The 25,190-nt window shown below is 40.2% G+C and overlaps 1 protein-coding gene across 1 annotated transcript in view; it reads left to right on the top strand.

The window, feature by feature from the left end:
• Positions 1 to 2,170: 2,170 nt before the first annotated feature.
• The window catches only part of b3gat2 (beta-1,3-glucuronyltransferase 2 (glucuronosyltransferase S)), a gene marked incomplete at its 3' end in the record, with an annotated part of 44,596 nt that continues 21,576 nt past the window's right edge, over positions 2,171 to 25,190 (top strand). Inside the window, exon 1 of the mRNA XM_079689940.1 lies at positions 2,171 to 6,202. Within this exon, the coding sequence (XP_079546066.1) occupies positions 5,669 to 6,202 (534 nt within the window). The 5' untranslated portion in view covers positions 2,171 to 5,668. The remainder of the gene's footprint in view (positions 6,203 to 25,190) is intronic.

The raw sequence follows: 25,190 nt of genomic DNA, 5'->3' as shown, positions 1-25,190 counted from the left end.
CTTACGCTGATGCGCCCATCACTCTGGAACAGGGTCAATCTGGATTCATTGATTTTTGGTTTTAAAAATGCGTTCACAATTCTTAACCCGGTTTTACTAGTTTCAGCAATCTTCTTTGTTATTTTCCTTTCTTGATGCAGGCCAATAATTTGACCCTTCTGAAACTGATTAACATCCTTTCCACAACCACCCGACATGGTTGTTTAAGAAATGAGACGCTACTCACCGCATCAGCTAGGGTTAAATAACTTGAACTAAACACATTAGTCACTGCAGTAATTATCCAGTGGAAGGCTCTCACCGATTTGCTTAGTTAAATCCGGTTGGTGACTTATTTTTTGGACGGGCAGTGTATAATAACACATTAAACATTATGATCCCATTTAGAGTCAAATAGAGCAAAAGAAAGGTTGGGAACCACTGAAATAGAGAATAAAGCAGGAAATCCCTAAGAGTATGGCTACCTTGTGACCGGCTCCTTCTACGGGATCGTCTGGTTTGCATGTTGTGTATTTGTCATACAACTTTTTTGGCCATTGTGACTATAGTGAAATGTCTGGAAAAGGGGCGAGAAAAGGCTGCACTCGAACAAAATGCCTGTGACAATTTATTGTGTCCCTTAATTTGGATTTCTAACAATTATCTTTGTTCAAATACCCGTCTGGTCTCATCACGACATCTTCATGAGTTCAGTTTTTTTAACCTGTTAGACCCCAAGCCTGTTTTTCAGGTCTCAGGCTCGAAAATGATATTTCTAGAACAAATGACCATAACTACACTTCTAAAAGGGGAAAATTAATAATCTTTTTTCTCAAAATAATGATAAACCTGTGAGTTGGATGTAGAAAAGTCAGAATCAATATAGATGTTTTTTATTTTAAAGAAAATTCAGATTGAACATAGTAAAAAACTGTAAATTATAGTATCCGTCCAAAAATTCTTTTTTACTTACAGTGAAAACTACCCTTGGATGATGGGTTAGTAGACTAAAAGATGTCTGTTTTTGTTTATAAAGTCGCGAGTTGAAACGATTCTGTGTCATCTCACGATGCAAATTGATGGGTTGGATGTGCAGAAAAGATAAATAATAAGGGTTTTATGAGTGATTTTCTGTGCAGTAATCTGTTAGCATTTTTCGTCACACCCCCCCTTGACGACCCCTGCTTGGAGGTCTCCTGTGGTGCGTATGGCCCTTTAATGATCCTCCTCTGCTTGTGCCCACACTGATTGAGGACACCTGACGCACTGATTGAGGACACCTGACAGCTCGCACCGGAGGATTAAAAGGCCTGAGCCAGAGCCTCGAGGTCGCTCCCCGCCAGAGGACTGGACCTCGGAGAACAGCAGCGCTTATTCTTATTTTTGCCTTACCTTATGTTTGTTTTTTGGCCACATTACGTTTTGCCAAATAAATACCTTTTTATATACATATTCTTGTCCTTCCCACGCTTTTTGTTATGGCCAAGAGACAGGCCATGACAGTTGCTAATTCAGAGGCTTTCAGTTAGTATTGTGGGTTTTATTTGAAAAAAAAAAAAAAGATCAGTTAGCTGAGTTTCTTCCCGTTACATGTACATAAAACATTCATAGTTTATCACATCTTAAGAAGCCCTCAGACACTTTTGCTTGCAGATGTTGTGATTTCGGCCCCTTCGGCAGGTACGTGGGGTTTAGGACTCACATTTATTTGTTTGAAAAACTACACTGTAAAATGTTTGGCTGTAAAATTACAGTAAATTACTGGCTACTAGTTGCATGGATTTCACAGTAATTTACTGTAGATATTTTACAGTAAATTAGGATAAAAGTACAACTAAATACTGTGACTTTACAGTTGCCATGCCATGGAATTACTGTGATATAGCAGTACAGAGCTGTGGTCTTATGGTACCTTGCTGTACATAAATTACAGTAATTACCTGTATTTTCACACTTTTACTGTAAAAGTAATGCAACACAGTAGCCAGTAATTTAATGTAAATATAAAAATGTAAATAATACGATAATATATTGTAAATTTTAGTAGTTAACTGGGATTTTACCATAACTACACAATTCAATCAGCTCAATCAACAAAGAAAATGCCAATTTTAACTTTTTATTACTCCATTAAAGTGCAAAGTACATTTCACAGTGTCTTGGACATGTTGTCATGGCCCCAACCTCTACTCCGCGGTAGTGGCTCATGCTGAGACGCGCAACACGAAAGAATACACGCAATAACCGGTACTTGGTAACGAGCATTTATTGATAATCAGCCGTTTGCTCACACAAGCGAAACGGGAAACAAAAAGAGGTCTGGAGGAGTGGCCAAAAGGAACAAACAGGAGGGAACCCGAGCCAGCCACACCACGGGCTGTAGGACCCAGAGCCCCCCAACCAGAAATCAAATATAAACCCTATGGGAAACAAAATAAAGCCGCGAAAACTGGACTACCAGGTCCTCCAGGCTAAACATAAACACATCTGCAAAAATATGGCCTACAGCTCAAAATGGCAAAGAGGTATTCTAAGGAGAGTGTCTCCCGGCGTTAGGATAGGCGACACCTGCTTCTCCTCCAGCTTCTCTTTATATATACACGGCTGAGTGGAATTTGGAACACCTGGGCAGAGGCGGAGCCAGGGGCAGACCAGGTGCACCTGCGCAGCAGGGAGACAGAAAAGAAAACAAGGAGGGGAGACACATGTCCACACAGACATCCACTCGAAGTCAACAAGTTTTCTGAAGAATGTGCTGACATGGGGGTTTAAATTGGCATGCCTCTTTTTGGCTTTCGAGCCCGTCTCAGGGTTAATGCCCAGGAAGCACCTGAAAACAATAAGCCAAGACAACAATTTTAATTTGACATAGATTTATATGTTGCCTCGTTTATTTTAAGGCACATGCAGCGGTGCCCCTTTCAATTTAAGTAAAACCTGCCCCAAAGAAAGAAATTAGTATTTAAAGCCAAGCAAGAGCGATAAAAGCAAGAAAATCACTTAATTTGTTGTGTTATCATAGAGGATGGTCTGAATACAGTATTTTACTGTGAAACAGTAACATGTTGTGAAATCCTGGTAATCATTTATCCTGTACATTCACAGTAATTAACTGTGAATGTATTGATTTCACTGTGAAATTCAAAATTACAGTATTATATTGTGAACATCACAGGTAAAGACTGTAAAGTGGTAAAACAGTGATTTATTGTAAAATATTACAGCTAAATATTGTGAAATCATGGTAATATTTGACAGTGCATAAATGCACAAACACTTTGAAATAATCTTCTCTGATTTCTGATTGCTCCCTCTGATTACTGCCCTTCAATGATAGCCAGCCACAATTCTTAAATCACTGTAATTTTCAACAATAATAAAATGTTCAGAATGCAAAACATAAATTGTGTGATAAGGCTGCACTGCATAATACACTGAAGAACTAAATACTTGAGCATTTTACTGGCCCTTTGTAGGGTAAAAATGGTTTGTTTGCATTGCAACATGCTTATTCAAAAAGGCTTTTTCATCTTCTTTTAAATGCAATCTGAGTTTACAAATGTGTTCTGAAAACAGCAGGATTAACCAAAGACACATTTACGTAGTTGGGCCATTTATTTCTGTTCTTTAGATCATCTTCATCCCATTGGTTGGTTCTGACTTGAGAACAGAGCCTGTCTCCGGAGGAGAGACAATGGACACTGGAGAATAGCAGTTAAAGTAAAGGTTTAGTAACAGTAATCTATTGTAAAATATTATAGCTAAATATTGTGAAATCATGGTAATATTTTACAGTATAGGCAAAAATGCCCACAGTGTTTTTTGGGCAGCCTTTGAGTGCTTGTTTAGTCCAAACCACAAATTCAAAGACATTTTACTGTTACATTAGAATTAATCGAAAATCTGAGAAAAATAAATTGTGAGAGGCTGGAATCAGCGCTTGCTTTGTATTTAGCTTCCATAACAAATTGCAATTTGATACATTTTCTGAAAATCAACTAATCTATTTAATGATTCAGTACTTACTTCAGCTTACACCACAAATCCCTTTTTCAATCTTCCCGCATGTCAGACATGAAACATGCACACACACGGTGAAATATCCAGTAAAGTCAAACAGAATGACTAAACATTTTAATAACTTACATTACAAATATAATAGAACAAGTGATGGTTCCAAAGAGCTGAATCTAAAGTAGGGCTGCAATCAACAAGTTTTTTCCATCAGTCAGATGGTGGTCGGGTTTGGAAGGTTACTTTAAACATGCATTCTAACTTTGCTGTCATTTTGCCCGCTTTGGGACTAATGAAGGATTTCTGATCATCCATTGCTCCCCAAGCCTGATCGTGGTCCAACAGTAACATACTGCCATATAGCAGAAGTGTAAAGTAATTACATTAATTTACTCAAGTTGTACTTAAGCACAATTTTGAGGTACTTGTAATTTACTTGAGTATTTCCATTTTATGCTATACTTTGTACTTCTAACCTACAATTCAGAGAGAAATAATGTACTTTTAATCCACTACATTAATTTAATACCTTTAGTTACTTTACAGATTTGGATTAAAATCAAGTGTTAAATCAGACTTTAGTTCCACCTGAGTAAATTCACAAGCTACCCTGCAGTATACAAAATCATTCAAACTAGCTGCACCTTTACCAGCTTTGAGAACACTTTAATGATCAATCATTATAAAACATATCATATATATTATTCTGAAATGGACCAATCTGCACAATGACTACTTTTACTTTTTGTACGTTAAGTATTTTTTTAATCTAATACTTTTGTATTTTTACTTGAGTGACATTTTGAATGCATGGACTTTTACTTGTAACAGAGTAATCCTACACTCTGGTACTTATACTTTTACTTAAGTACAAGATCTGAGTGCTTCATCATCCTCTGCCTTGTAGTACGGCAAACAGCCTTTTCAGTTATTGTCTTGAGAATAAACTGCCTAATGATGGAGTGATCAATTTATGAAATGAAATGTGTCTTTTGACCCCAGAACTTTTCATAAAGACCCCTCGAGGTGCAATTTTCATTATTAAACATTTGACAAACACAGTATAAGATAGGACTCTCTCTCTCTTTCTCTCCCCCTCTCTCTCTGCGTCTCTTTGTCTCTCCGCCTCTCTATCAGTTCAGAGCCCCCCCCCTCTTTCTCTCCTCTGGCTTGCTCTTTCCCTCCCCAGATTCTCTCCTCTATTCCGCCTCTCCTCCTCGCTGTGCACCTGCTCCGCCCTCCTCCTCCTCACTCAGAGCAGGGCTCCGTCCCCGCCAAGTGATGCTCCGAGGCGGCGCTCATCGGTGGCTTCTCACCGCCCGCTGCACGGAGGACCTCTCCGCTCCGGCTGGTTGTTTCTCCTCTGGAAATAGCAGTGAAGGACCGCACAACATGGGAATGTAACCGGGCTCATGAGAGAGTGAGCTGGAGGAGGGTAGGACGACGACGAAGAAGCACTCAAGTCCCATTCGAGAGTAGAGGAGAGAGGCAGGAGGAGGAGGGGGAGTCCGGGGAAACGGTCCCGCTGGGACGGGGGAACGGTTTTACGTTGTTTTAAATGAACCTATTTCTGCTGTTTGGTTGAGAACATCAAAGGATTTAAACGAAGGGTTCTTGGAGTGTCGGTCCTCTGTTTGTGATGGAGTGAGGAGCCTATGGTAACTTAAGCCTCGCCATGAAATCAGTGTTTTTCAGCCGCTTCTTCATCCTGTTGCCCTGGGTCCTGATTGTCATCATCATGATCGATATCGATAGTAAAAGGGCGATCCGGACTCCAGGAGTCGGGCGGACCGGGAGGGTTCAGCGGGCTGCCCGGACCGGCACACCGGGGGGGACCGGCACCCAGAACCAGTCCGCTCTCCCGGTTATCTACGCCATCACCCCGACTTACACCCGTCCGGTGCAGAAAGCGGAGCTCACCCGTCTGTCCCACGCCTTCAGGCAGGTGCCCCGGCTGCACTGGATCGTAGTGGAGGACTCGACCACTAACACGGAGCTGGTGGCGCGCTTCTTGGCGCGGTGCGGCGTGCCATACACGCACCTGCACGTGTTCACTCCCCGCAGGTTCAAGCGCACCGGGATGCCACGCGCCACTGAACAGAGAAATGTGGCTCTTACTTGGCTCCGCCAGCACCGGAACAGGCGGGACACCGGGGTGGTGTTCTTCGCGGATGATGACAACACATACAGCCTCGAGCTGTTTGAGGAGGTAAGCGACATTTAATCACCCCCTCAGTCCTCCTGTTGCCACTGTCTTTCCTGCTCATTCAGCTCCCAAGAGCATCATGGGAGTTACAACATGTGCCCTTTAACGTTAGCTGTAAGCTAGTTTTTAAACTTAAGAGTTTTAGTTTGAAAAACACAAACATCCACATGGAGTTTAAGATTCTTAAGTCAACACATCAAATAAAAACAATAGCCCAGGCTATGGTAAAATGAATAAAAAAGTTGCAAAATACACGCTAAACAACACAATGTTACTTCTGAAGGAAAGCGTGACCAAACGCACCATTTTCCGGGACAGCCATTCAGAAACGGGATCTGCAGCATACCCGTTCCAGCGTCATACTTTTACATAATTTAACGATAATTAATATTGATGCATAAACAAGTCAACAGCATTGTAATGTTGTGTCAAAATTGGTGTTCATCACATGGCCACTTGAGGCAGGCTCCTTGAGTTAGGCCTATGTATTATTAGGGTTTTTTGGTGGCTTTAAAGAGCATCTTGCAGGTTGTTGTTTTTTCTACATTTATGCTTAAACTTGCTTGAAAATTACAATTAAAAAAGTGAGTAGGATTTGATATGTTTTACGAGACATAAGGGCAGGAATTTAGAGGGAAAGGAGCAATTTTGAGCTCTGCTCTTAAAAACGGCTTTTTTTTAAGGTCATACGTCAAACGCGTCATATTACATAACAAAGGGGAAACATCTCCGCTCTCAGACCGCGGGTATAGTTAATAGTTGCGTTGAGTTGAGCGGTTGTGTTTTAGTGAGCTGGTATTTTTCAGTAGTTTTACATTGTATTTCACCATTTGTAATCATGGTGCAGTATTGTGTTTGTGCAGGTTGCACAAATACCAGCCTGTCAGGACATCGAGTCCACAGTAAAAAGGACCGGAGCTAGCGTTCGTTCCTGGGTGCGTTGTGCATCCACCTCCATGCAGCACATACTCTCCACAGCTTTATCAGGAAACCGTATTACTTCTCTCTCCCCCCCCCTTCGCTGCTCTCTCTCTCTCCCCCCCCCCCCCTTCGCTGCTCTCTCTCTCTCCCCTCCGGTACACGGCACCGTAAGACATAGTGTGGAGTCCCATTAGGTAACGCTGTGGTGGCTGTACTGCTCCAGCCGTCTCCTTTGTGTTTGTTTGTTTCCCCCTGTCTGTGTTGTTTGTGTGTGTGTGGTGGCTGTCACTCCTGGCTCCCGGCTCAACCTCCACTCACCTGCTGCGATCAGCTGTGCACCCTCCCCGACTACACACCTGCTTTCCATCAAGCCATTTACAACGACATATCAACGGAGGCTCCACAACCTTTCTCCGCCAGATCGTCAAGTATCAGCCGTATCTCGCGTCTCTCCTCCGGTACACAGCACCGTATTGTGGAGTTGCATTAGGTAACGCGAGATACGGCTGATACTTGCGCATTAGTTTCTGTTATGGATCAGTATCAACAGTCCTGCCAGTAACGTTACTATATTATCAATGCTACGTTATTTATAGCCTGATATATGATAGCTAACTTCACAATGTTGTGATGTGACGTTAGCTAACATTCTGTAGCTAACGCCGGCCACTCACCAAGATAGCTGCCCAGTTCTCCACTGGTTCTCCTCACACCACAGCTCAATTTCTCTCCGATGGCCGTTATTTCTTCTAATCCTTGGCTGCTCCTGGTCTCTTGGACGCCTAGCAGGCTCATAATTATAAGGTTGTGGTCCGTCATATGCATTTGAATATTCATGTTCAACTTTTTCTGTGTCTTCTGTGTTGAAACTAGCATTGGGATCCATGTTTATTAATACGTTACACCGGCCGCTCTCCCCCTTGTGTCCCCCGTGTTACGTCACACGCGGGAGGTCACGTGCCGAGGCTTTTTTATGCGGAAGTGAACATTTCTTACTAAAACAACGCCAGATGTCACTTTAGTGTATATTTCTGTATATTTTTTTGAAAATCTAGTGTATTCATCATTTTCCTACACATTTATTCACAGGTGTCTTTAACCTGGAAGTTGCTCTTTAAGTGACTGGGCTGTCCCTCCTTAGACCAGTAGCCACTCGCTGTGTGCTCTGTTGTGTCAAAGAGGCTGCCCCAACTCCTCAGAAGATGCCAATTTTGGAATTTGCCGGGAGGTACGGGTAGGCATCAGGATGTCAGAACAAGCTGTTTCAACCTCTCAAATATCTAGATTTCTCAGTTTTATATCAGTGAATATACTTTGGTCTTGGACTGATAAAACAAGAGTGTTAAAGACCTCACCGTGGAGAAACTGAGACAGAAATGTTTCACTATTTTGTCACATTTTATAGACCAAACAGTGAAACGATATATCTAGAAAATTATCGGCAGATGATTTTTAAAGAAAGAATTGTTAGTTTCAGGAAAATTGTACTTAACATACTTGATTAAATCCATTTTCTACATGGAAAGAATTGTTAGAACCTATTTCAAACAGCCCTGCACGCCCGGTTTAATTATTGAATATTGATTTGATAGCATTTGTGAACCCATTTTTCCATTTGATCAGTACTTCGAGTGTAAACGGACTGTGACCCCCATTTTCTGCTACTTTTGTACAGTGCTCCAACCATTATGCCGCTTAGGAACAGCCTTTATAGACTGTCCCTAAATTGGATTGCTTCAAAGGAATTCAAACATTGAAATGCAGAGTTGTTTCATGCTTATGGGAGCCGACTGGAGACTTATTTAGAACAATGGGAGGCAACAGACCCAATTGTTTTTGAAGCGCTTGTTTCTCTCAAGCTGTCGTTAAACCAATGTATTCTAGTTTTAAAATAACTGAAATTTTTTAGACACTTGATTCGGAGTGAGGGAAAGAACGTATGAAGAGTAAGAAAGAAGTAGTGACTGACAAAAATAATGATGAGAGAGATGGATGGACATTCTGGGGTTTGGGTTGTTTTGGTACAACAGAGAGACCAGTTCTTTAAAACCTTTTTCACCACCACTGCTGTTTATTTTTCGACTGATCCACAACAATTAATTGGCAGGACTGTGTGTTTAGCTGTAGTCTGTAAATCTTAGTTGACCAACACGCTTGATGATATACATCAACCAGATTGATACCTCAATGTACTGCAACTCAAGTCTATTTATGTCTAAGAGTACATTTCTGTAAGTTAATGTAGGTATCTTCTTTCACATCAAACGGCCGCAGCCGCCCTCCAAGGTTTAGGGACAATATTCAATTGACTTCTAGATAATGTAGATAGACCAGCTGCAGAAACAACAAAACATCTTCTCACTCTCACACTGTAAAATGTTTGGCTGTAAAATTACAGTAAATTACTGGCTACTAGTTAGCATGGATTTCACAGTAATTGACTGTAAATATTTCACAGTAATTTACTGTATTATATTTTACAGTAAATTAGAATAAAAGCACAACTAAATACTGTGACTTTACAGTTGCCATGCCCATGGAATTACTGTGATATAGCAGTACAGAGCTGTGGTATTATGGTACCTTGCTGTACATAAATTACAGTAATTACCTGTATGTTCACACTATTACTGTAGAACTAATGCAACACAGTAGCCAGTAATTTACTGTAAATATACAAATCTAAATAATACGATAATATATTGTAAATTTGACCATAACTACATTTCACAGTGTCTTGGAAATGTTGTTATGGCCCCAACCTCTACTCCGCGGTAGTGGCTCCTGCTGAGACCCGCAACATGAAAGAAAACACGCAATAACCGGTACTTGGTAACGAGCATTTATTGATAATCAGCCGTTTGCTCACACAAGTGAATTTGGAAACAAAAAGAGGTGTGGAGGACTGGCCAAAAGGAACAAACAGAAGGAGGGAACCCGAGCCACCCACACCAAGGATCGTAGGACCCAGAGCTCCCCCCCCCTAACCAGAAATCAAATATAAACCCTATGGGAAACAAAATAAAGCCACGAAAACTGGACTACCAGGTCCTCCAGGCTAAACATAAACACATCTGCAAAAATATGGCCTACAGCTCAAAATGGCAAAAAGGTATTCTAAGGACAGTGTCTCCGGCGTTAGGATAGGCGAGACATCCTTCTCCTCCAGCTTCTCTTTATATATACACGGCTGAGTGGAATTTGGAACACCTGGGCAGAGGCGGAGCCAGGGGCAGACCAGGTGCACCTGGGCAGAGGCGGAGCCAGGGAGACAGAAAAGAAAACAAGGAGGGGAGCACGTAACACATGTCTACACAGACATCCACTCAAAGTCAAAAAGTTTTCTGAAGAATGTGCTGACAAGGGGGTTTAAATTGCCATGCCTCTTTTTGGCTTTCGAGCCCGTCTCAGGATTAATGCCCATGGAAGCACCTGAAAACACTAAGCCAAGACAACAATTTCAATTTTACATAGATTTATATGTTGCCTCGTTTATTTTAAGGCATGCAGCGGTGCCCCTTTCAATTGAAGTAAAACCTGCACCAAAGAAAGAAATTAGTATTTAAATCCAAGCAAGAGCGTTAAAAGCAAGAAAATCACTTAATTTGTTGTGTTATCATAGAGGATGGTCTGAATACAGTATTTTACTGTGAAATATTACAGTAACATGTTGTGAAATCCTTGTAATCATTTATCCTGTACATTCACAGTAATTAACTGTGCCTGTATTGATTTCACTGTGAAATTCTAAATTACAGTGTTATATTGTGAACATTACAGGTAAAGACTGTAAAGTGGTAAAACAGTAATTTATTGTAAAATATTACAGCTAAATATTGTGAAATCATGGTAATATTTTACAGTGCATAAATGCACAAACACTTTGAAAGAATCTTCTCTGATTTCTGATTGCTCCCTCTGATTACTGCCCTTCAATGATAGCCAGCCACAATTCTTAAATCACTGTAATTTTCAACAATAATAAAATGTTCAGAATGCAAAACATAAATTGTGTGATAAGGCTGCACTGCATAATACACTGAAGAACTAAATACTTGAGCATTTTACTGGCCCTTTGTAGGGTAAAAATGGTTTATTTGCATTGCAACATGCTTATTCAAAAAGGCTTTTTCATCTTCTTTTAAACGCAATCTGAGTTTACAAATGTGTTCTGAAAACAGCAGGATTAACCAAAGACACATTTACGTAGTTGGGCCATTTATTTCTGTTCTTTAGATCATCTTCATCCCATTGGTTGGTTCTGACTTGAGAACAGAGCCTGTCTCCGGAGGAGAGACAATGGACACTGGAGAATAGCAGTTAAAGTAAAGGTTTAGTTTCACCATCGATTGTCACTGGACTTTTGTTTGTTTGATTTATAACATGTAAGAATGTTCTTTTTGTCCTAAAGATAGTTTCAAGGCAGTGTATCAGTTAACACAATACACGTTTTTGAATTATCAATGAGTAAGAGCAATCGTCACAACAGCTGCAGAATACTTTTCTTTTCTTTTAGGTATTAATTAGATAATTTAACTCTTCAAACATATTTATTATAACACAGGTCCTGATCTTTTCCTCAACTTAGCCAAGTAGTACTGCTTCAGTTTAGTTTTAACATCAACAACATGTTTAAAAGTGCGATACATAGCGTGTGTGTCGTATCAGTTAGAGTTGTGCAGTGATGACGTATTTTTGTTGGCCAACCCGGAAATTTGTAAAAAGCAAAAAGATTGTTGCATTGGATTTTAGAATATTGCAAAAAACAAGATATTTTCGTCACAAACCATGAAGATACTTACACCTTTTGCTTAGTAGGATAATCTCTGCATATTTACATAACATTGATATTTGAAGCATAAAAGCAATGGCCAGAACTTAGGCTAACGTTAGGCTATAAAAAAAAACGACAGCACGGTAACATGGATTTACATCACCACCGCTAAGCTAAAGGCGGACAGTGTTCGATGTCATGACGTAGTAGTTTCTTTTGTCAGTTGTTAGCTACCAGTGTTTTTAAGAGAGAGGCTTTGGAAATTCACTAGTGGTAGTTACTGTCTTACTTTATGTCGTAGAACAAAACTTTAACATTTCTTCAGCTTTTTTTATTCACAGACCTTATTTCAGGTATCCATCCAAAAACACGTTCAAAAAGCAATTATTTTTGAGACGACAGAACTGGGACATTAAGGGTAAAATGCCACTGGCCCTCCGGGCCGGTGGAATTGTATTATTACTGGCCCCACCATTGTAACCACTGGCCCGGAGCATTCGTCCAAAAAAATCGACTAATGATGAAGAAAATGAACACATTTGTTGCAATAGTAATTTATGCACGAACAACACTACTTGTACTACAACATTTGAATCATCAGTTCTTCCTCATTTTCCAGAATTGTTCATATTTGGTTTATTAAAATAATGATATTGTGGTCATTGTTAAAAAATGTCTGCTATTATTATGAATATTATTATTTGTATAATGCGCTTTCTGCCTTCCTGTCATTAGGAGTTATAAATGTAATGGCTATGTAATAGATTACATTCTTCATTATCCTAAACTGCTGGGACATTTCCCTATAGCCAATACCTTTTATATTTTCTACTCTTCACTTACTTGTCAGCATAGATCTGCATTGATGTACAGAGCCGACAGAAGACCTTGTTTATATTGGCATCATATTGAGAGGTGCAGTGACGCATCCTAAAACCAGGAAGTAAGCTGCTGGTTCCCTCGACAAAAAAGCAATGGGATTTCTCCACAGGGTTTTGGAAAATAGCTGGAAATAAGGTTTGTGGAAAACAAACCTGTTTGATAAATGCTCGTTTTGTTCAGCCGGATAATCTCCACATGTCTACCCTACTCTTATAATTTTCTAATCATAAATCTAATCAATAGATTATGAAAGGGTTTTAGGACGCGTCACTGCACCACTAGAAGCCAACTCCATCGATCAAGATGGCTGAAACTTTCTCTCCCTCTTCTTCTCATGCTCCCTGTCACTCATAGCCACGGGAAGTCATTTTGCTCAGGGGGTGCTGTCAAAAGTGCGGAGGGGGGCCGCTTAAAAACAAGAAGAAAAAAGGCGGTGCCCGGCTGTCAGCGATACAAGCAGCATAAATTGTTTGTTAAAGGCGAGACACGGCAGGCAAAAACATCGTTTTTCATGCACTGGTACATTTTGAGATGTTGTGCTATTTTGATTCCATAAAATGTTTTCTTTCAGGCTTTTGGAAGGAAAACATACAAAATACACATTTAAGTGTTTATTTTACTATAGTTTGTCTATTTGCGTTAGTAGATTTCTCCTAAATTCACCAAAAGTTAGCATTCTAACGTAACATAAAGTACCACGACCGCTGTTTGCACCATGTCATCAGAGATATCGTTCGAAAGCTCCGTCTCTCCTGCACAATCTCATCGGATCCAAATATGGTCATTTCCTTTGTATCAGCAACCAATCGTGAAAGTACAAAAGGGTCTTAAACCAAGAAACAAAATCTCATTGGCTGGTGTCAACTTCTGACAACGTGATTCGTTCAGATGCGTCACGTGGTGTGCTAAAACACTTCCTGGTTAGCTTTCCACTAGAAATTTAAATCTCAAAATGGCAAAAGAACGGCGAAAAAAAACATTCACAGAGAAGACAACAACAATTGTCACTTGCACGAAGCAAGATTATACAAAAAACAAATGACCCCGAACAGGAAATGCCTTCACGGAGTGCGTCGAGGCGCAAGCTGTCATCCAAAGAACAGGAGGGTAGCGCCACACTGCAATCTTTAAAGGTCGTTTTCTCAAAATGAGTTTTTCTCCTACTCTGCGTCCGAAATGTCCACTTCAGTTGCACTTACATACACCAAACCTTCCAGTTATATTCCTATCAATATTATGAAGGCTTTTACAGAAGTGTTTGCAGTGCATGACATTAAGGATTTTGGATTGGGGGCCATCTAAGCTAATTTACAGATGGCCGTGAGCCCAATAGAGATTGCCCTGAAAAATGCGCGCGGACGAAATGGCACGAAGGGTTTGGGGGGCTTCCCCCTAGAACATTTAGATTTTTCCAGGTCTTACTGTAGATGCTGTCTGGTGCATTCTCTAGACTGAATTATACGATGAACCACCACAATATTATATTGTACAATTTCAATTTTATTCTTCATTTCACTTGTTTGTTTGCTCTTGTTTGCTCACTTGCATGCCCTGCATAGCTATAAGAAATACTTAAGTTGTTGTTCAAGACACTTTCCATCTGATGAAGGCAAATGCCTTCCCAGATGTAAAAAAGTAGAAAACATTACATTCAGTTATAACTGCCAAAACAAACATTATTTACACTATTATGGCCCCTGTTAAAAATGTTTGTAATGTTATCTACTGTAAGTTGGTCGAATGAATGCTTCCTCATCCGGAAGCTGAACGAGCAGACCCGAGCAGCAGTCGAGAGGAGCCGAGCGCATCCGCAAAGCACAGAACATGGGGACGTCGGAGTTCCCGTTAGCCGGCAAATCTAAATCTCTTCGGTCAAAATAATTTCCCTTTAGCACAATACCGCCTCAGTTGCGCCACTTATGTGACAGACAATAATAGTCAATTATAATGTCTAACACGTAATGTGGAGAAAGAGATGTCCTGTCTGGGTTGATTGTGCGTTGATCTGTTGGTAATGCCTCGGGGTTCCGGTGGGCATGTAAACAAATGCATAATGCTGCGCTATACTTTGTGGCCTCACCCGGTTGCATAACGACACTTATTGTTTAGGTTTCTTTTAATAAGCAGGTAGTCATATCATTAGCTAGAACTAGCTGGATCTGATCGATATGGACATAAACGCGAGTGAAGTCTAATCTGACGGGAGAGAGAGATCAGCTGCTGCTGACGAGTCGACACGCATTTCTGCATGATCACATGCAGCGGTGAGCGGACAAAACTCACACTTCAGGTTAGAATATCACTCGTAGCTATTTTAATTACCTCTCAAACTACCTAAACTAGTTATAGATATGTTTAGTTTTACTGTCGGGTCACTCATTACTGGATCCGCGAGCTGCATGATACTGGCATAATAGATTGCCCGATCGGGCAACCAGCAGGTGAGGCTTCATTGCCCGAGCTAAATACTAGATGGCCCCGGGCCATCGGGCAGTCCTTAATTTCGAGCCCTGGTTTGTTCATATGTCATTCATATCTGTAATTATATATAAGATTGTATACCTAAACAAAATTGATATTTTAGGGCTGTTGACAGTATTTTCTGATTTATGGAGTGATAAAAAGAGATATCCAAAATCCCTTCTGTAAAAGCCTTAGATGCTAATATGACTACAAAATGAAACAAGAATTTTGAACCTGGCTTTATCCAAAGTTCAGATTTCGGTTCCTGAAATGTGTTAAAAATATTTGTTGCATATTCAGAAAACTTGTAATACAAGTTACAATTGCCTTATTGTAGGTAATTAACTGTAGACCTTTCTAGCTGATATCTTTAAGTTAAAAAAAATTACCCTATTCACCTGGGGTGTCTCGCCTTAACTGTTAATAATAAACCATTATAGACCTACATCACTTAGCAACAGCTGCACAGGCCCACATTCTAACTATGGGTCTTACAAACCTACATAACATTACAAATAGTCAGAAAATATGATTTAAAATATTAATAAAACTATGAATTCAATTTTAACTGATTGACAAGGCAAAACACTGCACAGCGGCAGCAGCATTAAAGGAAAATATCGTCTTACCTTGTGTTGGGGCTTCACAAAACTCCAAATGTAGCCTTCCTCTCTGGAGTGGCACTAATGAAGACCCTCATTAGAGCAGATACATCCACATTGTCCAAAATGTTACTACTGTATGGACATGCATCAAAGTCAGATGTGTCAGTCTCTTCTGTGTCATATTACTCTAGTTGTAGAGGTGGTGGGCTGAGGAGTAGCTGGTGGTCCACTCTTTTTATTGGGTTGTTTGTTGGAGAAAAAAAATCCAAAATCCTTTTTTGCGCCATTCTAGAAAGTTGTCACTCTGCAGTGTGTGTTTCGCGTCAATTACGTCACTATCCCACGACCTACGACCTAGATGACTCAGATTTTATTTATTTGGAAAATAAATTCAAGCCAAGCTGACTGATACAAATATATACTATGACTATTATATGCTACTGTATACAGCTAATTTTATTTTAAGTGAAATCATAACTATTTAATGTAGTTTAATCACTTTTATTTAGGTGGTCACTCAGTTTTTCAAATGTACACCACTCGCCAACAGGGGGTGCTGCAGCACCCCCAGCACCCCTACTTCCCGTGGCTATGCTGTCACTCACCTTTAACTCCTCCGGTGACTTTCTTTTATTTGAAGATTGTTTTTTGCCGGTTACCGCTGGTATTAAAAACATTTTTGGCGAATGGTTAGGTGGCGCGATAGTCTGTAGTGAAGGAGCCTGCTCGCGCTGCGCTCCGCAGCAAACAGCTGTTTGCTTTTCACCCAACAACGACAACCGACTCACGGAACGCTAGGTTGTAGCGTTGATAAACGAAACAATTTAACAAAATTGCTACTCAAAATACCAATACCACAGGACCATTTTTAGCAATATATTTTTAGTGGCCCGAGCGGGCAAGTGGAAAGCACGTTATGCTGGCCCGGGGTGTCTAAATAGTGCTTCCGGGCCAGCGGACCATTTATAATGTCGAGCCCTATAAAAGTGGTAAAATGCTAACTCATATATAAGCTTTAGCACTCAATCCTGCACCATTCTTCTGAACCCAGTGTAGTGTGACTTACATTACCCTGAAGCTGCCATCTTTTTCATTGTTTCCCATCCTGCTCAAAAAGTGCTATGATCAAAATCCAAATTATTTTAACTTTGACCTTGACCTTTGAAAGTGCAACCAATGACATAGATCAGCTGTATGAAGCAGGGGAAGTACCCATAGTAACAGACGGGCAAAATGCACATCTTTCACAATGTGCAGCTTTACACATAGTCTCAGCATAATATATCTGGCTTGCATCTCAGTGTAAAAATCTCTTTGATTTGTTGATAGCATAGCCTTTCCTCCTGCCTTTTTCATTACCCAGCTCCTCTGTGCAGGTAATGGCCTGTCGTAAAGAGATAATAAGCTGTCATACGGCAGTAATAACCTGAGGAAAGTGTCTGAAGGCTTTAGATTGATGACAGTTATGGCGCATTTCCAGTACAGCGCGTAGCACGGTTTAAGCGTGCCAAAACCGGCCTGTTGTTTGTTGCATTTCCACTAGTTCCGGCTAACGGGTACTTTTTATTTCACAGTTTTTCTGGCTCTCCAAAATCCAGGTCCTTTCCGGGCCAACAACCGGGCTGAGTATGCTAAACTAGTGAGAGAATCGCTGGCAAGGGGGCTACAACTACAACAAAATGAACATATTTGACCTTGATTTAATTGTAATACACGTTTCAAAATGATGCCAAAGTAACAACATACTGACACCTGTTAGTGAAAACCATGAATTAATGCTTTGACAAGTCTGCAGACAAGACGGCAGGAGAAAAACCTTTAAAATGCGTGTTTTCTGAATGGAGATCGGCTAAGCTAACGCAGTATGCTCCGACCGTCCACACTGACAACAACGGCCTTTACAGACATAGATAAACCAGCGACTGTATTCGCCATGACAGACAGTCTGTGGTTTGTACTTGTTTAACTTTTGTCTAGATTCTGAACAGATATGAGGAGCTGTGAGCTCTGAGGGCTAACAGCTAACGGCTGATGTTGGTTTTCTGGTTCGCATTGAAGAGCCGCTACGTTACGTCCGCGGAGCCGTTATGTTTGGACCAATCCGCGGACTTCCTCACACACACACACTCGGCGGGACGTTGCGAGACGAGCTGTCTCCTCACTTTCTGTGAGTTTGTGTGTGTCCTGAGCACACACACAAACTCCCAGCCAGGCTGCGGGTGTGTGTCTCACAGGGAGGGGGGGCAGGAGCTCCAATAAGGCGTTTAAGACAGAGAGTGAATACACATACTATACAGAGATGCTGTATGAGAAACCAATGTGATTTTGGAACATTGCACAGTATAAATCTATTCTAGTAGACCTCAACAATGGAATTATGATCAGTAGAAATGGCCATGACATGGGACCTTTAAGAGCTTTTAAAAAAACAATACAATAATTTAAAATCAATACTGTAATTGCTTATATCGTTTGAACATGGATATTTGTACAACTGTACTTGCTTATAGCTTCAGTAGAATAACGTAACTGATCATTCCTATAATTGAATGTGTATTTGGACATTAGACAGCTTTTGGAGGATTATTTCCATGTAGATTTGAACATGAAAAAACACATTTTTATATAATTTTGTCATTAGAGCACAAGACAATGCATTTCTGAACTTAAGTTGCCCAATTAACAAATGAGGAACTCCAGCTGGGACATAATCAGCCTCATTCCTGCCTGCTTGTTGTTTACATGAAAGTGTCTTCCCAGGCTCTTTTGCTTTGAAAGGGTGTGACACACTACCACAGACTAATGAGCAAAATATGTTACATTTCCCTTGCTTTCCCCCCTATGAAAACAACATTGGTTTGTGGCAAATGTTTAACAAGCATCTCCCTTCCCTCTTCTCCCCTCAGAGTGAGAAGTCAGGTCCTTTAGCATTGAGTTAGGATGTATTCTCTGCTGCGAACATTAGTCAGGTCTCAGTTTGGCAGGGTTTATTATGCACACGACACATTCTGGCTGAGTCACCCACTTGCAGTCAATAGGGTGTCAGAAAACGCAAGACTGTTCATCTGATGCAGCTCCTGCAATTACACCTTGATTTCCTCTTAACACTCACTGTTTCCTGTCAGTTCCCCAAGATGATTTGATATTTTTTGCCCTCAAGACAGTGTGCTGCCGTCATTGGGAGCTCTTTCACTTTAGACACCATTTAAATATATATATATATATTTGAGTTTATATTTTTTAAGACACGACAAGTAAAACATGGCAAGCACAACCGATAAAAAACAATGGATGTAGGGTGTGGAACGGAATAAAATAGAAAACAATTTTTTATGGAATTTATCCATAGGAACATAATGTTTGCACATTGTCTTTCATCAATACATGGCTTACTTTATTACATAAATATACTTTTATTGTTTTCTTTTACCTTATTCTTGATGGATGTTTTATGAAATTCTCATAATTCTCACCCTGGGTGTCCATATGGTTCGAGAGTAAATCTGATGGGTCCAATAGTGTATTTTAAGAGTTGACAGTATTAGAAAATGTACAGTATGCCAGCAAGCATGAAGCTGTACCATGGATGAATAAGGAGAAATGGATACAGCGTGGAAAGCAGGGCCCTGTCCCTTCCCATGAAAGTGACTCTGTGGCTCATGAAGCCAGATTGGCCTAACTCTCGAGTCCAAAAAAAAACCTAACTGGGCCCAGAGTTGCGTTTAGCTTAAGCCCGACTGATTTACAGACATCTCTTTCCTTTTGTCAGATGTGAATTTTTTTTTTGGACCCAATGAGTTGTACACAAATTAGCTTCAACACTTCCTAGGGGCTTGATATGGACTTAAAGTTGTTAAAGTTATCAGAACGTGTATCTCCAACTGCATCAACATCTGACCACATTAAACCATTGGTTTCTGAATCATTTTTAAAGCCTATATGGCAACAGTGGGTTACAATTTCATAATAACCTAATCAGAATATTTTTTTATGGTCTGAAAGAAAATCTGACATATGCAACTCCTCTCAGCTTTGTTTTTTAGGCTTAAGCTAATGTTGCCTGTCTAAAGTGTGCCCACCATGTGACAAGACCTTTCTTTAGCAGCTGGGGATTGATTCCGACCAACAATCCTTTGCTGTGAAGACATATCAAATAAAAATAAAACCGAATTTGGCTATTTGTAGTTAATTTTAGAGAAAGTGACAGGAGTATCTGGCACTTCGCAGGTCATGAGGTGATTATTTTGACCCCAACTCGGGTCACTTTTTAATTGAAGGTACCCATTTAAATTTGGACGAGTAACAAGCAATCAGGAAAATTAAGCGGTGCTTTTTTCACCCTCTGCATTCCTGAAAGGCTGACTCTAAGCAAAGAGGGTTTTCTAGCTGACGGCTGCATGACAGAGCTGTTTGATTCAGCTGCAGCAGCCTGTCTACCAGGCAACCTTATTTTTTGAATTATTTAACTCTTATAAATAATTAGGGGGGCCATAACAGTTGCAGCTTCTACTTTTTAGGGAGCAGGTACTTCGATATTATCCCTTTTTTGGAAGTGTGACCTCAATTGGTATCATACTTGGTCTAGCCCGTGTAAGGGTCATGATATATTATTAGTTTGGATATAGAGTGGTGCCGGAATTACCCCTAAAACCTCGAAATTAGTCAGCATTTTACAACTTCCAGTTCACTTGACTTAAAGTAAATGTTCTGCAAACAAGTTTTTGGTTGGTTGCCTGTGGTTAACACAAGCTAAAAAGATTCTCTTTTTTTGTTGGATGACGTAAAATAAGTCAGTAAATACCCACTGGTGAATGTCTTAGGCTGACATGAAGTCATGCAACCTTTTCTACTTCTGCTTCGTTTCACATTGTGTATTAGTGGTTGAAACCCAGCTTTAGTGTTAGTATTGGTTAAAATGGATGTCAGTGTTTCCTTTTTAATCAGTGATACAAAGGCACATGCAACAATAAGGATATATTTGATTAAAGTGCCCAAGCGGCAGCCTCAAGTCCTCCAAAGCCCCATGGGTCTGATGGCAGAGACGACCAGCACAAAGAGACACTTGTGGGATGAAGGTAGAGCAAGGGAAAATTGGAGAAATGGGAAATTCAATTTCCTCAAACCCTTATGAGCAATTATCATAATTATATAGTGTAGTGGGAGAAGCGAGGGTGGGTGGGGGGTTGTAATGTCAGGGAAGCGAAGCAGAAAGGAGGCGAACCTCGCCAGGAGAAATTGTCCATGTCGAGGTTAGTGGGAGGATAATGAAGGGGAGACAGGAAGTTGACAGAAAGGTATAAGGCTTTTAAGGGCTAGTGTGAATGTAAAAAGGCGCTCTGCACCATCTGGCTGGTTATTTCCGCTGATTTTCTTTCTGAATATGCAGCTTTACTGCCAATGCTCCTTCATCAAATCCCCATTTTGCCCTTTATCAGCACTTTGTGTGAAAGACATTTGGATGCATTTTTCTTTTTTTAAATCTGACATTCATTGAACCTGTTTCAACAAAATAAATAATGAATTTGACACACTTTTCTTATCAGGACTTGTGAAAGGTCAATCTTGAGAGAGATAATGTCCCAAAAATGTTTTCTCACTTTATCCAATGTCTTCACAGCGTCAAGTCCTCAAGGTCATCAAAGATGTTATTTGTCCAAAATGTTAAACCGTTCTTTTTGGCCAGGTTTTCTTTATGTTGTGTCTATCATGTTTTGGGATAAATTCGCCTACATACAAGGATTCCTAGTGTAGCAAACGTTCACGCTGACCTGTAATGGTTGAAGACATTGAAGTCAACTTTGTGACCCCATCAATGTACTGTGTCACCTTCCCCTTGTTGTAAAGTGACTTAAGAGTCTACGACAAGCGCTATAGAAAATATAATGTATTAATGTTATTATTATTATTATTATTATTATTATTATTATTATTATTATTATTATTATTATTATTATTATTATTATTATTATGTGATGTACACTCGGTTGCTAATTTAGCAGGCCTGATTTAAATGTTTGAAAGTTATAAAGTTCAGTTTAAGGTCAAACCAAAAAAAAGTTTTGATCTGTTTGTGAAATATTGCTTTAATCCTCCCTCTAAAAACAAGGCCAAATACAGCTTATAGAATGGTAAGGGAATGAGTCCAAACACCCGGGAGTTAGTGAGCACTTTACCACTTCCGCTTGCCTCGTCTCCCAGTCAATGTTTTTTTTAACGTGTTTCGGTCAGATGACTAAAACAAGGTCTGTGGTTAACATAAGCTTACAGATGTTATCGTTTTGCTCTACAACAAAAAATACTTCAGTAAATACCCACTCTTGAAGTTCTAAGTTTCTATTGGTATCAAAAAATGGCAGTTGCTATCAATTGACCAAATAAACGACTGAACGTCATCAAGAGTCCGTCCTAATCTTAGCGGTTCGTTAATAGCATTACGTTAGATTTAGATTTCTGCCAAGTGCATTTACAATTCAAAAATCACAAAGTGGTGTTAGCATGTGGAGATCATCCTGCTTACCAGAACGTGATAAATATCAAACATGTGTCCCACAGAGCTTATTTTCTGCAATGTACCAAAATCCATTGCTTTTTGTCGAGGGTGCTCTTGCGATGCTAACCTCGGGGGTCGGCCTACAAAAATAGTCATCATTGCACCACTCTATTATGACCCAAATTAATGCTTTTTGTTTGACAGCTACTTTTAGGTTATAGTAATTATAATAGGAGCAAAGGAGGAAGTCAGGTCACATACAGTAGTATAAAACACAAACAAATCTAGGTTTCTCTTATTTGTCGCAATTTTCGGAAAGGCATAGCATTCGTCTGAGTAGGATCCCATAATGGGGCTTATACAGGAGGAGAGGAGTTGAGGAGAGGAATCAAGGATTTGCAAAACGGCAAAGGCTAAGAGTCTTAAAAGCAGATTGATCTTCTGAGCAATCAGCCTTCAGAGCAATGCATGTTTTTTGGGGAGAACCGACTGTTGGACTTATGGGTGTGTTGTCCAATAGGATGATTTACAAAATAATGAACTTTCTAAACAATGAGTAATCCAAATTGCAAAATAATTTCATAATCGTAAAATACACCTGAGCATGTACATAATATGCCCACAATCAGGTAGTTCCCCCCTGGGAAAGAAACACTGAGGTTCCAGTATATGTACCTTATAGACTGATCCAAACACAATAAGCATGCACCGTCCTCTCTCTTTTTTTATCACATAAACCCATAACACATTAAACCTGCACACATATCATGCTCTATTGCATCACGGTCTCATAGCACCACCTCAACCACTCTAATTTGATGCATTCATTTTTCTTCCAGCTCATTTCCTCCCTCCATTCCTCCGATTGCCTCCGCCATGCATATTAATGACACACAGATAAAAATACACTTGATTAAAATCACACGCAGCCACCCAACACTTGTCCCGGTGCGCGGGCGACACATGACGGCTCTTTCTCTGTGGCAGGAGGCAGGAAGCGAGACAATCCATAATGGAATTCATATACTCCATCATTAGGGGTCTCTGTGTGTAAACACCATTCCCTTCTCACCTTATTTGTTTGCAGGAAAGGGAGTCAGATGCCAAATGAGTCTCAGTGCCTCCAGACATCCTGGCTGAAATATGATTCCTCTCAGCAGGCTATTTTTCACCCCCAGCTTTTCTTTTGTTTACTTGTTTAAAACATCCATTTACTCACGGAGCTGTCCGTTTTGTAATTCGTCAGGACTTGTGAGATGTTGTGCACACAGCGGCATCTGAAAATACTTTTTATTTGCGGCGAAGATGAATTATTATCACAGTGCAGCGTCTGCCCTCTGGTGAAGATATTGACCGTGATTCATCAGTGAGGCAAACAGAGTGTGAAGAGTAAGGCCAGAGACTTCTTATCCCAGCACATTTGATCAGAGGAAGAATAGAGTAGAATGACAACATTATATTTTATCCCGCAATTATTCTAGTCTTTGACTCACATCAGCACACATATCCAAACATGATGGATTGAATTCCATACCATTGCTCTTCATAGGTGTGCTTAATCTTACGTGAACTCCTTTAAAGATCTTTCCAGGACATTTTCTTTTCAAAGTACACTTACTCTATCGGCAACAATGTGAGAGAAACATGGTGTAGCTCTGAAATATTTGCAATCATAAAGACCCTAGTGCGGCTAGTTTAGAATGTTATGTCACCGCTGTCAATTAACACTCTCCAGCCAGAACCAGCACAGCAGGAGTCAGTAAACCAGTCTGCATTCTATGACTAAATGTGGGTGATTCTAACAGTATCTGCTGTCCTCAGCCGCTTTATATTAAAAATCCTTCACGTCATGACATTCCTGCAGCATGTGAAGGCAAAAAGAATGATGAACCTGCAGCCTTTGAGTTGTACCGAGCCAGCGTTCAGAGCTGTTTACACACACAACCGCCCACTGTTGACCCTCATTAGATCTAAGCACAGCCTTAGTGCCAACGTGTACATTGACAAAGTGGGCTTGAGCACTCAATAAAATGTGTGTGTGTGTATCTGAACTACAATTATTGTTTTTCCTTCTAAGCGTCCCGGAATAAAATTCCAGTGTGCATTGTCAGCACATGGAAGAGCCTGTGTCACAATGCCTTACAGTTTTTCTCAATCGCTAAACCCACTTTTTAGAATCTAAATTCATTTCTTCAAAACAAGAGCATAGCCATCTAAACAGAAACACACTTGCCATAACTCTGAATATCTTTTGCAAAATGCACTTACATGACCAAAACTGAAAATACTGGTCACAAAAAAGAATAAGTCGATCGAAACAGAACAAATTGTCCTCTAATGAGACAAATGTGTTTTCATAACTGAAACTCCGGTCACCATAATAACCCATTCTACCATAACAATATCCATTTCTTGCAAAGTGCTCTAAGGCACTCAAAACTAAAAATACCCCTTCCAAAACCAGATACCTTCTCCAAAAACAAACATTTGTCAGCTCATGAGAAGACTATTTGAACAGTCATTACTAAGTGGCACACTAAATACTGACTACAATCATCAATACACAAACCTCAAGCTATCGATATTGGAAACTGAACGGAAAACTGACAAGTTGGGAGAAACAAACTTACATATAGGAAAAACAGAGTCTTACTGTAACTATGCCATTGTTTTTATTGTCTCATTTTCAGAAGAGCACCGTAACAGAAACAAAAGACGAATAGCAATACACTGGAAAAAAATAACATGGGTAAATGATGTAAATCAGCAGTAAAGCAGAGAATGAGATCTATATAACTTTACTGATCTGCTCTTTGGCGTCTGTCTGGCCACATAGCCTCATCTACGTCACAGCGT

The sequence above is a fragment of the Notothenia rossii genome (assembly GCF_949606895.1).
Source record: "Notothenia rossii genome assembly, chromosome: 6".
In the NCBI taxonomy this organism is placed as follows: Eukaryota; Metazoa; Chordata; class Actinopteri; order Perciformes; family Nototheniidae; genus Notothenia; species Notothenia rossii.
The sequence above is the reverse complement of the archived record's forward strand: the minus strand, read 5'-3'. Positions and strand labels throughout refer to the sequence as shown.